The sequence below is a fragment of the Bos indicus x Bos taurus genome, chromosome 11, assembly GCF_003369695.1.
Source record: "Bos indicus x Bos taurus breed Angus x Brahman F1 hybrid chromosome 11, Bos_hybrid_MaternalHap_v2.0, whole genome shotgun sequence".
NCBI classification, from domain to species: Eukaryota; Metazoa; Chordata; class Mammalia; order Artiodactyla; family Bovidae; genus Bos; species Bos indicus x Bos taurus.
Window position 1 is genome coordinate 101,482,165 of NC_040086.1, and position 20,780 is coordinate 101,502,944.

General features: G+C 39.8%; 1 protein-coding gene across 5 annotated transcripts in view; it reads right to left on the reverse strand.

Moving 5' to 3' along the window:
- SETX (senataxin) overlaps positions 1 to 20,780 on the reverse strand; it is a 90,831-nt gene that overhangs the window by 38,540 nt on the left and 31,511 nt on the right. For all 5 annotated transcript variants that reach the window (XM_027556646.1, XM_027556647.1, XM_027556644.1 and 2 more), the window contains 6 exons: positions 16,284 to 16,503; positions 15,012 to 15,131; positions 12,681 to 12,852; positions 12,464 to 12,551; positions 7,851 to 11,996; positions 966 to 1,065 (listed from right to left, as the gene is read on the reverse strand). In XM_027556646.1, coding sequence (XP_027412447.1) covers positions 966 to 1,065; positions 7,851 to 11,996; positions 12,464 to 12,551; positions 12,681 to 12,852; positions 15,012 to 15,131; positions 16,284 to 16,503 — 4,846 coding nt within the window. The remainder of the gene's footprint in view (positions 1 to 965; positions 1,066 to 7,850; positions 11,997 to 12,463; positions 12,552 to 12,680; positions 12,853 to 15,011; positions 15,132 to 16,283; positions 16,504 to 20,780) is intronic.

Genomic DNA, 20,780 nt, shown 5'->3' on the forward strand with positions numbered 1-20,780 from the left:
TAAAATTACAAGAAAACATGAAACTATTTAATTTCTAAAACCAAAATTTGAACAGTAACGTTTAGGAACGTAAGAAGATAAAAACTGCCTCAAAAACCACATGTGAAACTGAACACAAATAATGAAACTAAAAAAAAAGTTACAACAAATGCACACAAATAAGAAGAAAAGAAACTCCCTAACAGAAAAATGACACATGGTATGCAGAGACAATTATGTGACCCTTTCTAACCCCAAGAATATAAAAGACCACTAAAGATTTGGGGACAAAATGTATAACCTCAAATGAGATACAATTCCCATGTAAAACGGGAAAAGTTTAAACTAGCAAATGAGGAGAGACACATTCTTCTGTTCTTATGTTAGACGTGACAATGGAATTCTTTTTGGTAGACAGAGGCAATATGAATCAAGTCTTAAAATGCATACACTGTGATCCAGGCAAAAGGATTTATTCAGTGTAATAGTGAAAAATCATAAACAATACACACATCTAACTAGAAACTGGTTAAACAGAACTATGGAACATGCTAACAACAGAATAATTACAAATACTGAAAAGACATTTACAACAGATTAAATGAAAATAAGTCAAATGTAAGCTTCGTGAAGGCAGAATTTTATGTTCTCATCTCAGCTACATATCTGGCATCTAGAATCACACACTATCAGGCAGTACACAGTCAATAAATATTTGCTGAGTTAAGTAAATAAAAAAAGTCACAAAATAGGTAAATAACCCAACCCCCCTCACCACCTCCCCACACTTCACACAGATGAGGAGCAAGTCTAGCAGTAATATATGCACTACTAATTATCCTCATTAAGTAAGACTTTAAACATATTCTACACAAGATTCAACTTAGGAAACCTATAAGAGGTTTCAAACAATTATCCTGTTCCCTCAAAAGAAATCTCTCCAATTATTACATGACACAGTGCAAGTTACTTAAGAAAGAACTTACCCACAAACTCCCAGTATTTTTTATAATCACCAGGAAATTTTCGTAAATGTAACTGATGGAATTTCTCTTTGTTTGGAGAGCTGATCCATTCCTGTGCCACCTTAGCAAAGCAAAAAAAGCAAATTGAGAAAGCAAAGACATCTGAAAATTTTTCCAAAGTAAGCAACAACAAAATCCAGAACCTAGAAATCCCAGGTGACAGAAATAGTAAATATTAACTTAGGACTTCTGGTTTCCAGCTTGGCATGTATGGAACTTAAAAATCACCAGTCCATCCTAACAAGTATAAAGAGACAAAAAGGTGGATACAGACAATCAAGACTTACCAGAGCAGAAACCCTTAAGCAGAAACCTCCATGGCCAGGAAGAAAACCTGAACTGGATTTGACAAACTGTTGGAGGCTCAGTATAAACAACTCTGAATGCTTAAAAACTCCAAGGCGACCCAGTCATAAGGGATATCCAACAGTCTGCTGAGTTTCACATCTAGGAGCTCTAATAGGCCCCCACAGTAAATGTAGGAGAAAATTCCCTGTGTCCTTTGGTGGGAGAGGGGGAGTGGATATAGCAGTGTTGAGGATTAGGAATTTTAGAACCATTTTAAAATACATCAGAGTATTCTGACCTTTTAAAATAATTTTTCACTGGATGATAATTGCTTTACAATGTTGTGGTGATTTCTGCTGTATAACCACCTGATTCATCTATTAAATATATATCCCTTCCTTCTTCAGCCTCCCTCCCACCTCCATTCTAACCTTCTTAACACGGCTTTGATCTATACAAAAACTATTTTACCAGAGCTAAACTTGCTGGATGACAACGGGTGAGATGGCTGGATGGCATCACCAACCCGATGGACATCAGTCTGAGCAAGCTCCAGGAGTTGATGATGGCCAGGGGAGCCTGGTGTGCTGCAGTCCATGGGGGTCAGAGTCGGAGACAACTAAGCAACTGAACTGAACTGAAACTTGCTAGGCTTTTATCAGAGCCTAACCTACTTGGGGGAAGAAAACCTACTCCAACCCATTCTGGTCATCCTGTCTCACCTGAGGAGGCAGGGAGAAACCAAGATGAATGAGTGTGAAAGCCAGAGGCAAAGGCTCACTAAAAGACTGACACCTGGGCTTCCCTGGTAGCTTAGTGGTAAAAAAAAAAAATCCTGCTGCCAATGCAGGAGACACAGGTTAGATCCCTGATCCAGGAAGATCCCATATGACAGGGAGCAACTTAGTGCTTGCACTACTGAACCTGTGCTCTAGAGAGCCCAGGAATGGCAACACACCCTAGAACTTGTGCTCTGCAATAAGAGAAGCCACTGCAATGAGAAGTGCCTGCACCACAGCTAGAGAGCAGCCCCCACTCGCCACAACTAGAGAAAAGCCCGAGCAGCAACGAAGACTCAGCACAGCCAAAAAATAAAAAAGACTGAAAGCTTATCACAGGACTATGGCATGCTCTCCCTTCCCCCATACCTCAGTACTATTTACTAAATGTCTATTTACTGCTGTTCTTTTTATTTAGTATATCAAATCCACCTTACAACAAAAAATAACTGCATTCTCAAACACAAAAACACACAGTTTGAAGAGACTGAACAAGCATCAAAATTAGTCACATATAGCAGGAATATTGGAACTGTCAGACCAACAATTTTTCAAAAATAATATTAATTTATATACTAACTTTAAAGGAAAAAGTAGCCCATGAACTAATAGGTGGATAAAGTAATGAATGAGATGTCAATTCTGAAAAAGATCCCAAAGGAAAGGCTAAAACACTAACAGAAATGAAGGATGCCTCTGCTGGGCTCATTAGAACAATGGACACTGCTGAGGAAAGAATCTCTGAGATTTAGGATGCAGCAACAGAAACTACCAAAGCTGAAAAACAAAGAAAATGAGGAAAAAAGCCACACCCCAGAATATCCAAGAACTGTGCCACAATGCCAAAAGCTGCAGCATACACATAATGGGGATATGAGGCGGAGGGAGGGTGGGGAAGAAGCAGTACTTGAGACAATGACGACTCAGTTTTCCAAAATTAATATCAGACCCCAAATGTCAGATCCAGGAAGCTCAGATACCAAGCAGAATAAATGCCAGAAACTACATCTTTAGGAAACATATCATATCATATTCACACTTTAGGAATTTGAAATATTAAAGATAGAAAGAAATCTTTAAAGAAGCCAGTGAGGGGAAAAACCCCCTCTCTATAGCAGAGAGGATTAAGAACTACATCCCACTTCTCTTCAGACAAATGCAAGGGAGTGAAACATTTAAGATGACTGAGACAAAAACAACCCTACCAACCTAGAATTCGGAATCCTGCAAAATTATCCTTTAAAAGTGAAGGAGAAATAAAGATCTTCTCACACAAAATTTGAGGGCATTTGTCACCACTGCACCTATCTTGTAAGAAAAGTTAAAAGATATTCAAAGAGAAGGAAAATTATATAGGTCAGAACTCAAATCTACATAAACAAAGGAAGACCATCAGAGAATGAATACGTGAAGCAAAATTAAAACTTTTGTTTCTTATTTTTAATTCATCTAACAGATAATAGCTTATTCAAAATAACAGCAACAACGTATTAAACTATGGATGCTTATGTATGTGTGTGTTTGTTAACGGAGGCCTATGTGTATGTGAAACAAATGACAGCAGTGATACATTGGATGCCAAGGAAAAATCAGGAATATTTCGTTATTGTAAGGCAGACACACTATCCATGAAGTGTTATCTGAACACAGACTTGGTTGTAAATATATACTACAAGCTCTAAGGCAATCACTAAAAAAAATTTTGTTGATATTCTAAGGATAGAGAGACAATAAAATTATATAAAGTGCTCAATTAAAACCACAAGAGCAGGGACAATAAAAACAGGAATAAACAACAAGGGTAACAAATAGAAAATAGGAGCATGTACAGTTAACATGCTGAAGCTAAAGCTCCAATACTCTGGCCAGCTGATGTGAAGAGCTGACTCACCAGAAAAGACACTGATGTTGGGAAAGACTGAGGGCAGGAGGAGAAGGGGGTGACAGAGGATGAGATGTTGGATGGCACTGACTCAATGGACATGAATCTGAGCAAACTCTGGGAGATAGTGAAGGACAGGGAAGCCTGGCATGCTATCATGGGGTTGCAACGAGCTGGATGTGACTAAGCGACTGAACAACAAATCCTTTCATCATAAACATTGCTATTAACAGCTCTTTTTATGTGAACCTCTGGCAGACAACATTATTGGCCTCTTCATGGATCACAGCCTTGTTGTGGTAAAGGAGCTTATGTAACTAAATGAAGCCATTAGACATGCTGTGCAGGGCCACCCAAGAGAGACAGGTCTGAGTCAAGAGTTCTGACAAACCATGGTCCACTGGAGAAGGAAATGGCAACACACTCCAGTATTCTTGCCTTGAAAACCCCATGGACAGTTCAGTTCAGTTCAGTCGCTCAGTCGTGTCCGACTCTTTGTGATCCCATGCGCTGAAGCATGCCAGGCCTCCCTGGTCCGTCACCAACTCCCAGAATTTACCCAAACTCATATCCATTGAGTCGGTGATGCCATCTAACCATCTCATCCTCTGCCGTCCCCTTCTCCTCCTGCCTTCAATCTTTCCCAATGTCACAGTCTTTTCAAATAAGTCAGCCCTTCGCATCAGGTGGCCAAAATATTGGAGTTTCAGCGTCAGCATCAGTCCTTCCAGTGAACACCCAGGGCTGATTTCCATATGAAAAGACAAAAAAATATGATAAATGAAGATGAGCTCCCCAGGCTGGAAGGTGTTCAATGTGCTACTGGGGAAGAGCAAAGGGCAATTACTAATAGCTCCAGAAAGAAAGAGGAGGCTAGGTCAAAGTGGAAACAATGCTCAGCTGTGGATGTGTCTAGTGGTGAAAGTCAAGTCTGATGCTGTAAAGAGCAATACTGCGTAGGAACCTGGAATGTTAAGTCCATGAATCAAGGTAAATTGGACGTGGTCAAGCATGAGATGGCAAGAGTGAACATCAATATCTTAGGAATCAGTGAACTAAAATGAATGGGAATGGGAGAATTTAATTCAGATGACCATTTTATCTACTACTGTGGGCAAGAATCCCTAAGAAGAAATGGAATAGCCCTCACAGTCAACAAAAGAGTCTGAAATGCAATACTTGGGTGCAATCTCAAAAATGACAAAATGATCTCAGTTCATTTCCAAGGCAAACTGTTCAACATCACAGTAATTCAAGTCTATGACCCAATCACTGACGTCGAAGAAGCTGACCAGTTCTATGAAGACCTTCAACACCTTCTAGAAATAACCAGAAAGAAAGATGTCCTTTTCATTACAGGGGATTGGAATGCAGAAGTAGGAAGTCCAGAGATACCCAGAATAACAGTCAAGTTTGGCCTTGGAGTACAAAATGAAGCAGGGCAAGGATAACACAGTTGTGTCAAGAGAACATACTGGTCACAGCAAACACCCTTTTCCAACAACACAAGAGACAACTCTACACATGTATGTAGACAACTCTACACATGGATGAAGACATCTCACAAGATGGTCAATATGAAATCAGACTGATTATGTTCTTTGTAGCCAAAGATGGAGAAGCTCTATACAGTCAGTAAAAACAAGACCTGGAGCTGACTGTGGCTCAGATCATGAGCTTCTTATTGCAAAATTCAGGCTTAAATTGAAGAAAGTAGGAAACCACTAGGCCATTTAGGTATGACCTAAATCAAATCCCTTATGATTACACAGTGGTGACAATGAATAGACTCAAGGGATTAGATCTGGTAGACTGAATGCCTGAGAAACTATGGACAAAGGTTCGTAACGCTGTACAGGAGGCAATGACCAAAACCATCCCAAAGAAAAAGAAATGCAAGAACGCAAGTTGTCTGAGAACGCTTTACAAGTAGCTGAGAAAAGAAGAGAAGCAAAAGGCAAGGGAGAAAGGGAAAGACATACTCAATTGAATTCAGAGTTTCAAAGAATTTCAAGGAGAGATAAGAAGGCCTTCTTAAATGAACAATGCAAAATGAAACAGAATGGGAAAGACTAGGGATCTCTTCAAGAAAACTGGAGATGACAAGGGAACATTTCATGCAAACGTGGGCCCAGTAAAGGACAGAAATAGCAAGGACCTAACAGAAGCAGAAGAGATTAAGAAGACGGGGTAAAGATCAACATGAATCAGCCACAGGTATACCTATGTATATAAAACTCTTAAGAGGAAATTATAAAACTCTCAGAGAAACACTCTTTGACATACATCACAGCAAGATCCTCTTTGACCCACCTCCAAGAGTAATGAAAATAAAAACAAAAATAAGTGGGACCTAGGTTAAACTTAAAAGTTTTGCATAGCAAAGGAAACTACAAACAAAATGAAGAAGCAAACCCTCAGAATGGGAGAAAATAACTGCAAATGAAACAACTGACAAAGGATTAATCTCTAAAATGTACAAGCAGCTCACGCAGCTCAACAGCACAAAAACAACCCCATCAAACAGTGGGAGAAAAGACCTAAACAGACATTTCTCCAAAGAAGACATACAGGTGGCTAATAAACACATGAATATATGCTCGACAATGCTTGTTATTCAGTTCAGTCGCTCAGTCGTGTCTGACTCTTTGCGACCCCATGAATCGCAGCACGCCAGGCCTCCCTGTCCATCACCAACTCCCAGAGTTCACCCAGACTCATGTCCATCGAGTCAGTGATGCCATCCAGCCATCTCATCCTCTGCTTGTTATTAGAGAAATGCAAACCAAAACTACAATGAGCTATCACCTCACACTGATCAGAATGGCTATTATCAAAAAATCCACAAATAATAAATGCTGGAGAGGGTGTGGAGAAAAGTGAACCCTCTTGCACTGTTGGTGGGAACGTAAATTGATATAGCCGCTACAGAAAACAGTATGAAGATTCCTTAAAGAACTAGGAATAAAACTACCACATGACCCAACAATCCCACTACTGGGCATATACCCTGAGGAAACCAAAACTGAAAAAGACCCACGTACCCCATGGTTCATTGCAGCACTGTTTACAATAGCTAGGACATGGAAGCAACCTAGATGTCCACTGACAGATAAATGAATAAAGAAGTTATGGTACATATACAATGGAATATTACTCAGCCATAAAAAGAAATGCATTTGAGTCAGTTCTAATCAGGTGGATGAACTTGGAGCCTGGAATACAGAGTGAAGTAAGTCAGAAAAACAAATACTGAATATTAATGCATACATATGGAATCTAGAAAAATGGTACTGATGAACCTATTGGCAGGGCAGTACTGCAGACACAAACATAAAGAGAGCTGTGGACACACAGTGGGGCTAAGAGAGGGATGGACGAATTGAACTGAGACATATACATTACCATATGTAAAACAGCCAGGGGGAATTTGCTGTATGACTCAGGGAGCTCAATCCAGTGTTCTGTGACACCTAGAGGGGGTGGGATGGGGTGGGTGGTTCAAGAGGGAGGGGACATATGTATACTTATGGCAGATTTATGTTGATGTATGGCAGAAACTAACACAATATTGTAAATTATCCTCCAATTAAAAAAAAATTTTTTTAAACATAATTAAATGCAGATGGGAGACTATCTCCTCTGAGAAGTCTTCCCTTTCTTTTGCACTAAAAAACATTTCCTCCTTTGCCACCCCTGGACTGTGTCCATAAGTTCCAGAACGGCAGAGATTAGGAAAGTATTGGTATTTCCTCTGTATGACCAGCATCTAGAACAGTGTCTGGCACAACGTCTGTTCAACATGACATTTACAAGTTATATTTTAGCTGTTCTCCTAGCATGGTAAAGAAAGGCAATTTCAAAATCTAGATGTATATGATTAAAATACATACTTACTGTTTCAAAAGTATTCAGGACCATCAAAGGGAAAAACACATTAAAATAATCTCCACAGTCTTGAAACCTGATAGGCACCCGTCTTTCGATGGACTGACACAGACTCGACGGGGGCCCACACTGATCAAAGTTCACAAACATCTCGTATCTCCATTTCAAGACCTCTTTTACAAAAGTATCAGAGATGGACTGTGATGACGTGAGAATGTTTACTGGAGAGGAAGTCAAAAAAGGTCTGCTTTCCCCAAATGGAACTCTCAGAACTTGCCTGTTGGAGTTATTTGGAGTCTGAGCAGGGAAAACATTGCACAGACCTTTCACTTCAGCCACTGGCTTCAGAGACACCGTAAGGGGTGGCTGTGGTCCTTTAAGAACAGACTGTGCCCCACTTGACTTATTTTTCAGAGATGATGGGAGGGCTGCGGTACTTTCCAAAGACTTGGAGAGACCAGCAATCCGTGAAGTACTGCTTGAACTAAAAACCTTGGTCGTGGAAGGTCTCGAACGTTTTGATGCAGACAGAGGCAAGCCAGGTTTACGGAATACATCTTCATCTGTGGCTTTAGTTTTTGAGTGTTTTGAGCAGTACTCACCTGGGTTTTTCAGAGTTTCAACACAATCTTTGTACTTACATTTTGTGCTACTCAAAGATTCCAACTGAGGCTGACTCACACATTCTTCCTCTCCCTGCACTGTATCTTTTCCATGAATGACTTCAATGAGTTTATCATTCTCTCTCTCGATTTGTGAACATAAATCCATGTCTTCAGGGTCACGCTGTGTTAAGAATATATCATCTTCCTCTATGTCACTGCTGAATTGAGGCTCTCCCTCTTTCAAAGTCGCCACCTCTAAATGATGAACTGTTAGGTCACCTCTGTCTAACAGGTCCTCTGAGGTAGGAACAATGACTTCATTTGTTGCTATTCTTCCATTTACTATGACAGGATTACACTGGTTTGCTTTCACGGGTTCTGTTTCAGAAGACTGACATGTTAGTAACTGTTTTCCCTTATTGTTAGCAGTCACCTCGGCTCCTCCATGACTGTAATCTGACTTACTTGATTCTGGCACAGCAGAGCTCTGTGCAGCACGTGGCCCTGCTCGTGTTGTATCTGTACTTCGACAATCAAAACGTTGTCTGTTTTGTTGTGATTTGGATCTCATCTGCCTTTGCAACTGAAGGTCTTGACTCGTCAGCAGTTTCTTATTATTTCTGACAGAGAGAGTCTGAGGAGAAATTAACTTCGTCTTTTTCCGGGTATCCACTACTCCAACAGTTTTGCCATGGTCACGTAGCTGAACTATACACTCTAAAGATCGCTGGGACAATTCAAATGCCCTACGAGGAGCCTTTTTCAGGCCAAGTTTCTCAACCGTTGAAGTTGGTTCGGGACACTGGCGAAATTTCTTTGGCGGCACAATAGCAGGAGTTGTTCTACAACTTATGTAATGGGAGCTTTTACTCTGCCCTTTCTTGGTATCTGAATGGGATTTCTTAGAAGCTTTAACCACTGGAACTTTCCTGACAGGTTTGGAATACATGCGAGGCTTTGGAAGAGACTTCTTTGGGGAAACCACAGTGTTTCTCTGAACACTTGAACTGGGAACTGTAGATCTTGCGTCTACACCTTTAAAATCATTTTTACTCAGATTTCCCTTGTTAAGAATATCAGACTGGTCCTCATTTTTAACAGAAGATGAAGAAGGCCTTAGAGGATCTTCAGCTATAGGTTTTTCATACCGTCTTCTCTTGGGTTTTTTTACTTCAATTTCACAAAATTCCTCAACAGAAGTACTACTACTACGTGGTTTTGTGCGCTCTTCAAAGTTCTCTGCTACTTTTTTAATGACCTCTTCAGGCACATAATCTGTCTCATAACCCAAATCATTTGCACTATCACCCACATGAGTCGAGCATGGATTTTTTTCATTCTCTTGAGCTGAATTCTTGTCTGGTTTCTGATCATGCCAAACTGAAAACACTTCACATGGAGTCTCAAACTCAAAAAACTGAGAATCAGATTCCTCAAACTCCAAAAGGGACACTGGATTTTCTTCCTTTATTAATACCTTCTGTTCCACATTTGTGTTAGCTATTGAAGTATGTTGCTCTGGACATTCTTTCTCAATGCATGCTTTGACCTCTCTCATTTGTTTCTTCAAACCCAGAATTCTTTCCTCATCTTCATCGTCATCAGAATCTGAAATAATAATAACCTGTCCACAGCAGGTTTCCCTGACATTTTGGTTTGCCGTGAAACATCTTTTCTCATCTTTTACTTTTCTTTGTATTTGGGATAAACTTTTTTCAGTTGAATCTGATGGGAACTTAGTAACACTGGCTTGAGCTATTAAAGATAATTTGTGGAGGTCTCTATCTACCTGAGAATCTGTTAAGGTGTCAGGCTGGGGACTGCTGCTAAGGTCCTGTTCTCTTAAATTAGAAGAAAACTGATCAGTGCTCCTACTAATTTTCCTATCTCTCAATTCATGTCCAGTCACAGGCTCTTTAAAGGGAGATGCATTCGTCATGCAGATATTGGTCATTTCTGTGAGTGAGACCAAATCTTTGCTATCAACATGACATTCCTGTATTTGACAACTGTTTTCAGGGGTAGAGAAAAGATCTAACTTTTCTTTCTTTACTTCTTTCTTTTTCAGCAGTAAACAGCTTTGAGATTTTTGTTCTCCATTTTTATCATCCAGAATACCATTAGGGACTAAAGAAGGATTGCATATGTTTCCACCTCCTTTCTGACCTCCTATATCTTTCTTTGAATAGAAACCCTCAATGCTAGATACAGTCAGGTTTTCCTCTAAACTGATACTTCTCCTGCGTTGCTTTTTTATTACATGCGACAACTTAGCACAGACTCCATCTTTATGTGTCTTAGATTTTGCTTTTGAGCTTTTGCCAAGACCATCTTCCTTTAACGAGAAGTCCTCATCGGAGGCAGACACTTTTTCCAGAGAATCCGTGCTAGAAACAGTCAATAAGCGCCTTGATATTATTATTCCTCTGTCAAATACTTTTTCTGGACCATTTCTTAAAGTACCATTCTGTGGGGTACATGAGGAATTCTCTTTTACAGACTTGTATTTCCCTGTACTTATTTTAACTTGATTTTGAACTCTTTCACAGGCAAGGTTTTTACTACTCAGTTTCAAACATGACTCAGCTGAGAGGTGGCCTTCTAGTTTCAAATCTTTTATATAATATGGCTCTTTACTCTCTTCTATGGCATTGTTTGCTTTGCTCAAAATACTCTCTTGCACTTGATATGCATCAGCTTTCATTGGTTCTTTAGAAGATGTTGGGCTGGAATTTTCTAGACAGTGCACATCTTTTTCAGACTTCTTCCCTATTTGTTCACTTTCTTCTTTATAAGATGCAGGAGGCGTCTTACATGCAGGATTCAGATCCACAAAAGTGCTACACTGAGGTACTTTAAATTTTATGTTCCTAATAATTTGCTTTAAACAAGTTTGTAGCTCATGGGTTTCCTGACTAGTCAACTGCCAACCTAAAGATAAATTCCCTCGCAGGAATAAGTTGAGCTTATCCCAGAACCGCTTACAGAGAGTCTGCTGCCCAAGCTGATAGCCTTCTTTCAGGAGACTTCTAATCAGCTGCACACAAGCCAGCTGCACAGAGTTGGAGGGCATTGAATGCAGTGACAGGGATGATATCATTGCTGTGCCTTTGGAACAGTTTCCAGATGACTTCTCAGAACTCCGTGCAAACGCTGTGGTTGGGAGCTTGGCACACTTCACCACAGCCTCCACCCACTGCTGGGAACTAACCCACAGCAAATGTAAACATTTTTTATTTCTATGCAGTTCAATCACGGACACCAAAATCAGAAGGAAAAACTCAGTGACTTTGTCACACACAGCGTCTGTCTGGTTGAGAACATCTTTGACTTCAGAGTACAGATGGTGAATAACCTCCACTATGTAAGCCACACCCAGATCCTTCAGGTCCATGAGGGATTGCACGAAAGGGATGAACCACAGAAATGTGCTGTTATGAACACGCATGTCCTGACCAATGTCTGACTGGAGCACGTTAGCTAATGTTTCCATTTCTTCATACATGTTAGGACAATAATCAGGGCAAATGGCTGATCTCCACCCCGAATCCTAAAATGAAAGAGATACAGACGTTCAGATAAACAAGCACCATTCATGGCTGCTTGACACACAGTTGTAAACAAGAAAATACATGCTCAATTTTCCTGTTTTGGTGCACACATACGGACCGCCAAGAAATTGAAAACAGTTCAATTTTGAGGCTAAAATTTCATGAAAAGGTTAAATTTACAAAACCTCCATGTGCTGTGAAATTCTTTCCATCAGCTGGTTCTGATTTCCAGTCACATGATTTATCTCCCCCATGCCATAAACATTCCACCCTTCCTAACCATACTTAAAAATTGCAAAGTGTGCCCATTTTTCCCCAGACACTACTGTTCAATCAGAAAAATTTTATGCAACAGTTGATTCAGAATAGCTATATACCATAAAATCAGCACTGCAACTGATCGCTGCACTGTCTATACAATATAAAGGCAATAGAGTATCATCTGAACTCTGAAAATGCTTTATACCTTTTTGGTCTTTTCAGGATTATAATTGTATACAATCTGGCTGCAAGTCACCATATCATCCAAATATGACTCCGGTTCTAACTTGGTCCTTAAAAATATTAAGAATAAACAGAAATTACTGAACTAAAGGGGGAAAAAAAAGAAGAAAAAAATCATGTCAATTAATAGACTTCCTTATGCAGACTGTTTGAAATCCTGACACAGGAACTGAACAAACCTCACAGAGCTGTTCCGTATGTTCTGGATCTCTCTATTGTAGCTCACGTTGTTAATAATGGTTTGAAATGCTTCAATAGGATCAATAAGTTGACCCCAGACCTTAGATCCAAGGCGATCCAGAATCACCATGAAACAGTGTAATGCTGGCCAGAAAGGATCCACACTATTATCTGAAACATAATGGAGTAATTGCCAAATTAAAAAACAATTAGAAAAAAGTACTAAAATATATTGAGAATTAAGCACCCTTTACCTGGATAGCAACAAAACTGAAAGCAAAGCAGGAAGTAATTTAAGCCCTGCCAACCACAGGTCTTAGAAAGCTGGTAAATATTTAAGTAGTGTTTGCATTTTTTTAAAAGCAATACACCTTGGTTAAGAAATTTTTTCACGTGGAACAAACAGAGATAGTCTAGATAGATAAATTCAACTTTCTTACCCTGTTTGCCACACTTTTAAGAATCTTTCCTACTCTGCTTCTTCCAGACCTTTATATTCTCATCCTTCAATAAATAGCAGAAGTGAGGAAGGGAGAAGTAAGAAAAACTTGGTATCTCCAGATCTAAACAAAGTCCGTGATACAAGAAATCCTGAATTGTGTGTGTCATCTGGCTGGTGCACGAGACTGAATCCCTGAGGCACTGGACAAGCAGAGATGCACTCTTTTCATCCACCCCTGTCTCAATGTGGCCTTGTTATTTCCATTCCATCCAACCGGCAGGAATGCCCACTACTCCCATCCTCTGGCATCCAGTCGTTTCTTACTTCTCTATGTGCAGTGGCAAAACACTGACCCACTCATAGACCTTAAACTGTTCCTCACTGTTTTCTAAGGAAAATCAAAGTTCTCACTCAAGCACTTGTAAGATCTTACTCTATTCTTCTCAGATTTATTTTTTCATAGTAAAATAAAGATACACTATCTATAGCAAAAAAAAAAAGAATCACTGGCTTTTCCCAAGTAAGAACTAGAACAGCTTCACTATTAGTACCACCAATCAAAAAAAAAAGTTTCCTATCCTTCCTTGTATTTCAGCTCAAATACCTCCCCTTGGAGTAAACACTCTCAGTCATTTGACCTTCCACAGTACTCTTTGGAGTAAGTGGTCTCACTCACACAATCTCTGACAACCCAAGAACTTTCTGCTTTATTTCCTTCAGGGCTCTTAGACTCTACTTAAAAAAAAAAAAATCATAGTCATTTGTGTAGAACCTCTCATATTTTTTTTTATCCTACACTGCAGCTATCTTTTGTCTAGCGAACTCTCAAAGACGAAGTCATCAGTAAGGTAAAGACAATTACAGAAAGTTTCATAAAGAGGTGACTCATTCTGAAGCATGTTAGGGGAGCTGGATTAACAGAGAAAACAGAAATGCACGTGCAAAGCACTGGGAAAGAAATGAACAAATTACTTAGTAAATTCTGGTAAGTGAATTTAGTAATAACCTTGATCAGATATAATCTCACAAGAAAACACATGTGATCAAAGAAACAGTAACAGTTACGTATTTCTTTTAAACTTCTCCACAAAAGAATTTGTATCTATACCGAAGTTGCCTAAAGAGAAGTGAAAGTGGGTAAAAAATTGTATTTTCACAGGATTTGGCGTGCTTGGTCTTTGATGATTCATTCCTTCATAAAAAAGGTTAAGATTAGAAACACTAGTACAGACTCTCACTGATAAGCCTGTAAAAACCATGATAAAACCAAGCTGGCCTCTACTAACAAATACAATTTTAGACCCTATTTATTAGGCTATCTGAGCAGCACTGTCCAAGGGAACTTTTTGTGATGATAGAAATGGCTCACTGTCTGCTCAGTTTAATATGGTAGCAGCCAGGCACATGTGGCCACTGAGCTCTTGAAGTTATAGCTAATGGGACTGAAAACCTCAGTTTTTAAGTTTCATTAGTATAAATTTAAACAATCACATTTGGCTGCCAGTCACTGTGTTGGACAGTGTAACTATAAAACTGAAGTGAAATGAAAAACCAAGCAAAAGTGAGTTAGTGGGACAGCAGAAGCTTTCTGCATAAATTTACTATCACATTATTAGAGATTCATCTCCTTTAGGTTCTAGTCTAGTCTTCATTCTACTACTGATTGAGTACTGCAACGTGAGAAAGTAAGTTAACACCTCTGGGCTTCAGTCTCTTATGAAAATAAGGTTAAATTCTAAAGATCCTTTCCAATTTAACATTCTGAATCTGTGACAAAAACCATAAAGTGTTCATTTTCTTCCTCCATATCATACATCCAAATTCTTAGTGACTCTAGTAATTTTAAAGTGCACCACCATCACAAAATTCAGCAAATAAAGTTTATTACCATTTGATTGCCTCTCCATGGTGTGAAGTATTGACTGCATAAAATCATTCTGTTTATCTGAGCCCAACAACAGTGAATCCATGGCTTGCTCTTCAAGAATGGTCAGCAGCATACAGATACCTGTAAGACCACATATAGTTTGGTTGAACTGATTACATTAACACTGTTCTAAAGTCTTTTCTGGTTTAGTTGGCGGAATAATAACATGGCAGTAAGATGAAGCAAAACATAATCCAGTGCCTCAGACACTAAAGTCTGAGACATTCACATACAACTGCTCCCAAGAACAGAACTTTAGACTGATGCCAAGTCACTTCAGTCACATCCGACTCTGTGCGACCCCACAGATGGCAGCCCACCAGACTCCCCCATCCCTGGGATTCTCCAGGCAAGAACACTGGAGTGGGCTGCCATGTCCTTCTCCAATGCATGAAAGTGAAAAGTGAAAGTGAAGTCACTCAGTCATGTCCGACTCTTAGCGACCCCATGGATTGCAGCCTAACAGGCTCCTCCATCCATGGGATTTTCCACGCAAGAGTACTGGAGTGGGGTGCCATTGCCTTCTCCGACTTTAGACTGAATAAAAGGGAAAATACTATGAACTTTGTTAAAAAGCAATTTCCAAAATGACTACACACAATTTAATCTCATATAATTGAAGATCCCTTAAGTTTTAAGATCATCATATTTCAAGTACCCATCACTGCCAAATATACACATGACTAAGACTCTAAATCAATGAATAGGACTGAACTATTTTAAGTTCAATATAGAATTTGTTGAAAACCAAAGTTAATCTCTTTCTGCCAGGAAATATTTTACAGATAGGAAAAGAAGTATTAAACCTCCTTTTTTCAATAGATCAAATTCTATTAAAGTCAGCTGTTATGCTAATATTTTGTTACATCTAATAATGCCTTAAATAAAAGATCTACTTGCCATACTTCAAAAGATACTTGTTACACAGATGATTTCTATGATAAAAAGTATTTAAAAAGAGATGTTGTAATGGTCAATTTAATGACAGGACAAGAACTGGAAACTATGAAATCTATTATTTAGCAATTCTGATCAGATTACCAAATGAGATGACTTTTGCTGGATAATCGTTAAGAACTACTGGATCATGTTGATGTATGGCAAAAACTAACACAATATAAAGCAATTATCTGCCAAATAAAAAATAAATAAAAGTGCCAGATTATTGTAGGCTTTAAAAAAAAAACACTACTGCAAAATACTAATTGTTATTTGTATAGCAACAATACTCACCTAACCAATAGTTTTTGTAGTTGGCAGTATCATACATGTGTGAAGGCAGAAGAACCAGTTTACCCTTCTCAAGGACAGAAGAAGTATAAATGTCTGGGTTTTCTAAAAGTCCCAACTCAATAACTTTAAAAAGGCAAGTCAAAACCTCCTGTAAGTCATAGTAATCATCTCTATCCACTTTCCCCAAGTTTCTTGCAGTCAGGATAGCCCAACGCCGAACCTAAAAGCACAACACATTCATTACTTCATTCAGTGAACAACTGTCTATATACAGCAAGAATCTGTTTAAAATAGGAATTCTCTGCTGCTGCTGCTAAGTCATTTCAGTCATGTCCGACTCTGTGCAACCCCACAGATGGCAGCCCACCAGGCTCCCCGGTCCCTGGGATTCTCCAGGCAAGAATGCTGGAGTGGGTTGCCATTTCCTTCTCCAATGCATCAAAGTGAAAAGTTAAAGTGAAGTCACTCAGTTGTATCCGACTCTTAGCGACCCCATGGACTGCAGCCCACCAGGCTCCGCCGTCCAGGGGATTTTCCAGGCAAGAGTACTGGAGTGGGGTGCCATTGCCTTCTGCGAGGAATTCTCTACAGGTTTTAAAAGACACAAGATATACCAATTATATGTCAAAATCTTAAAAAAATCACCATGCTGTACACCTTAAAACTGTACAGTGCTGTATGTCCATTATATCTCTATAAAACTGGAGGAAGAAAAAACCATCATACAGAATAAAGTACTTCAGCAAAAACATGATTTTCAAAGACATTTTAAACCAAAAGGTGATGACTGAAAAAAAAACACAAGACACTAATTATAATCAAATTCTGAACAACACACAGGGGTTAGAGCACCGGCTTTCTGCACCGTTGAATATACCAATATAATTCGAATATAACTTAGTCACCAGCCCTTCCATATCCAAGATTCTGCATCATGGATTCAAGTAACCTCAGCATATTACTAAACTGTTATTGCGGAGAAGGCAATGGCACTCCACTCCAGTACTCTTGCCTGGGAAATCCCATGGACGGAGGAGCCTGGTGGGCTGCAGTCCATGGAGTTGCTAGGAGTCAGACACGACTGAGCGACTTCCCTTTCACTTTTCACTTTCATGCATTGGAGAAGGAAATGGCAACCCACTCCAGTATTCTTGCCTGGAGAATCCCAGGGACGGGGGACCCTGTTGGGCTGCCGTCTCTGGGGTCGCACAGAGTCGGACACGACTGAAGTGACTTAGCAGCAGCAGCAGCAAACTGTTATTTCTGAGTCACTCAGTCATGTTCAACCCTTTTGTGACCCCATGGATTGTAGCCTGCCAGGCTCCTCTGTCCATGGGATTTCCTAGGCAAGAATACTGAAGTGGGTTGCCATTTCCTCCTCCAGGGATCTTCTGGTCCCAAAGATCAAACCCATGCCTCCTGCTTGGCAGGTCTTTACTAATGAGCCACCTGGGAAGTCCATGCATTAAAAACAATGTGCATGTAAGTGAATTCAGAGTTCAAACACATGTTGTTCAAGGGTCAAATTGTAATGCAATGTGTGAACTGTATTTAATCCTGATTTGAACAAACTCCAGTAAAGCATGTAGGATAACCATTTCCATTCACTTAAACACTAACTAGAAACATGATATTAAGTAACTATTATTGGTATGTTGATATATTTTTTAAAACCCTTACCTTTTAGAGACACATACTAACATTTTATGGATTAAATGCTCTGATTATCTACTTCTGTATGTTTATAATGTTCCGTATTATAAAGTTTAAAAAAGGAAAGAAACAATGCAAAGAGAACAAATCAAAGGTCACCTCTACATGGCAATATAGCATAGGAAAGTGATTTTAAAATTCTTCTGAGATACAAATTTAGTGACCATAACCAACCTTAAAAACTAAATAAAACAGTCTGCATCCTTCATTGTAAAATTATTTTGTGAAATGTTGATATGTTTATGCATATGTGAAATGTCACATACGCATATACATGTGTTAACTCCATGAAATACATTTTTATCAATACTTATCGCCCATGCAAAAGAAATGCAAAAAAGCAAAATGGCTGTCTGGGGAGGCCTTACAAATAGCTGTGAAAAGAAGAGAAGCAAACAGCAAAGGAGAAAAGGAAAGATATAAGCATCTGAATGCAGAGTTCCAAAGAATAGCAAGAAGAGATAAGAAAGGCTTCCTCAGAGATCAATGCAAAGAAATAGAGGAAAACAACAGAATGGGAAAGACTAGAGATCTCTTCAAGAAAATTAGAGATACCAAGGAAACATTTCATGCAAAGATGGGCTCGATAAAGGACAGAAATGCTATAGACCTAACAGAAGCAGAAGATATTATGAAGAGGTAGCAGGAATACACAGAACAACTGTACAAAAAAGGTCTTCATGACCCAGATAATCACGATGGTGTGATCACTGACCTAGAGCCAGACATCCTAGAATGTGAAGTCAAGTGGGCCTTAGAAAGCATCACTACAAACAAAGCTAGTGGAGGTGATGGAATTCCAAATGAGCTATTTCAAATCCTGAAAGATGAGTCTGTGAAAGTGCTGTACTCAATATCCCAGCAAATTTGGAAAACTCAGCAATGGCCACAGGACTGGAAAAGGTCAGTTTTCATTCCAATCCCAAAGAAAGGTAATGCCAAAGAATGCTCAAACTACCGCACAATTGCACTCTCACACGCTAGTAAAGTAATGCTCAAAATTCTCCAAGCCAGACTTCAGGAGTACGTGAACCGTGAACTTCCAGATGTTCAAGCTGGTTTTAGAAAAGGCAGAGGAACCAGAGATCAAATTGCCAACATCCGCTGGATCATCGAAAAAGCAAGAGAGTTTCAGAAAACATCTATTTCTGCTTTATTGACTATGCCAAAGCCTTTGACTGTGTGGATCACAATAAACTGTGGAAAATTCTTCAAGAGATGGCAATACCAGACCACCTGACCTGCCTCTTGAGAAACCTACATGCAGGTCAGGAAGCAACAGTTAGAACTGGACATGGAACAACAGACTGGTTCCAAATAGGAAAAGGAGTATGTCAAGGCTGTGTATTGTCACCCTGCTTATTTAACTTACATGCAGAGTACATCATGAGAAATGCTGGGCTGGAAGAAGCACAAGCTGGAATCAAGATTGCCAGGAGAAATATCAATAACCTCAGATATGCAGATGACATCACCCTATGGCAGAAAGGGAAGAGGAACTAAAGAGCCTCTTGATGAAAGTGAAAGAGGAGAGTGAAAAAGTTGGCTTAAAGCTCAACATTCAGAAAACGAAGATCATGGCATCTGGTCCCATCACTTCATGGAAAATAGATGGGGAAACAGTGGCAACAATGTCAGATTTTATCTTTTTGGGCTCCAAAATCACTGCAGATGGTGGCTGCAGCCAAGAAATTAAAAGACAGTTACTCCTTGGAAGGAAAGTTATGACCAACGTAGACAGCATATTCAAAAGCAGAGACATTACTTTGCCAACAAAGGTCTGTCTAATCAAGGCTATGGTTTTTCCAGTGGTCATGTATGGATGTGAGACTTGAACTGTGAAGAAAGCTGAGTACCGAAGAATTGATGCTTTTGAACTGTGGTGTTGGAGAAGATTCTTGAGAGTCCCTTGGACTGCAAGGAAATCCAACCAGTCCATTCTAAAGGAGATCAGCCCTGGGATTTATTTGGAAGGAATGATGCTAAGGCTGAAACTCCAGTACTTGAGCCATCTCATGTGAAGAGCCGACTCATTGGAAAAGACTCTGATGCTGGGAGGGATTTGGGGGCAGGAGGAGAAGGGGATATCCGACAGGATGAGATGGCTGGATGGCATCACTGACTCAATGGACGTGAGTCTGAGTGAACTCCGGGAGTTAGTGATGGACACGGAGGCCTGGCGTGCTGTGATTCATGGGGTCGCAAAGAGTCAGACATGACTGAGCGACTGAACTGAACTGACTAGACAGACCTTTGTTGGCCAAGTAGTATCTTCTGCTTTTCAATATGCTATCTAGGTTGGTCATAACTTTCCTTCCAAGGAGTAAGCATCTTTTAATTTCATGGCTGCAATCACCATCTGCAGTGATTTTGGACCAGAGCAGCCAAAAAAGCACAAGGCTGAGGAAATGTTCCAAATCAAAGGAGATTAATGCACCATGCTGTTGTTCAGTCACTAAGTAATGTCCAACTCTGCAACCCCATGGACTGCAGCATGTCAGGTTTCCCTGTCCTTCACTATCTTGCAGAGTTTGCACAAACTCATGTCTACTGACTCAATGATGCTATCCAACCATCTCATTCTCTGTTGCCCTCTTCTCCTGCCCTCAATCTTTTGCAGCATCAGGGTCTTTTCCAATGAGTCGGTCGGCTCTTCGTATCAGGTGGCCAAAGTAGTGAAGCTTCAGTTTCAGCATCACTCCTTCCAATGAATATTTAGGGCTGATTTCCTGTAGGACTGACTGGTTTGATCTCTTTGCTGTCCAAGGGACTCTCAAGAGTCTT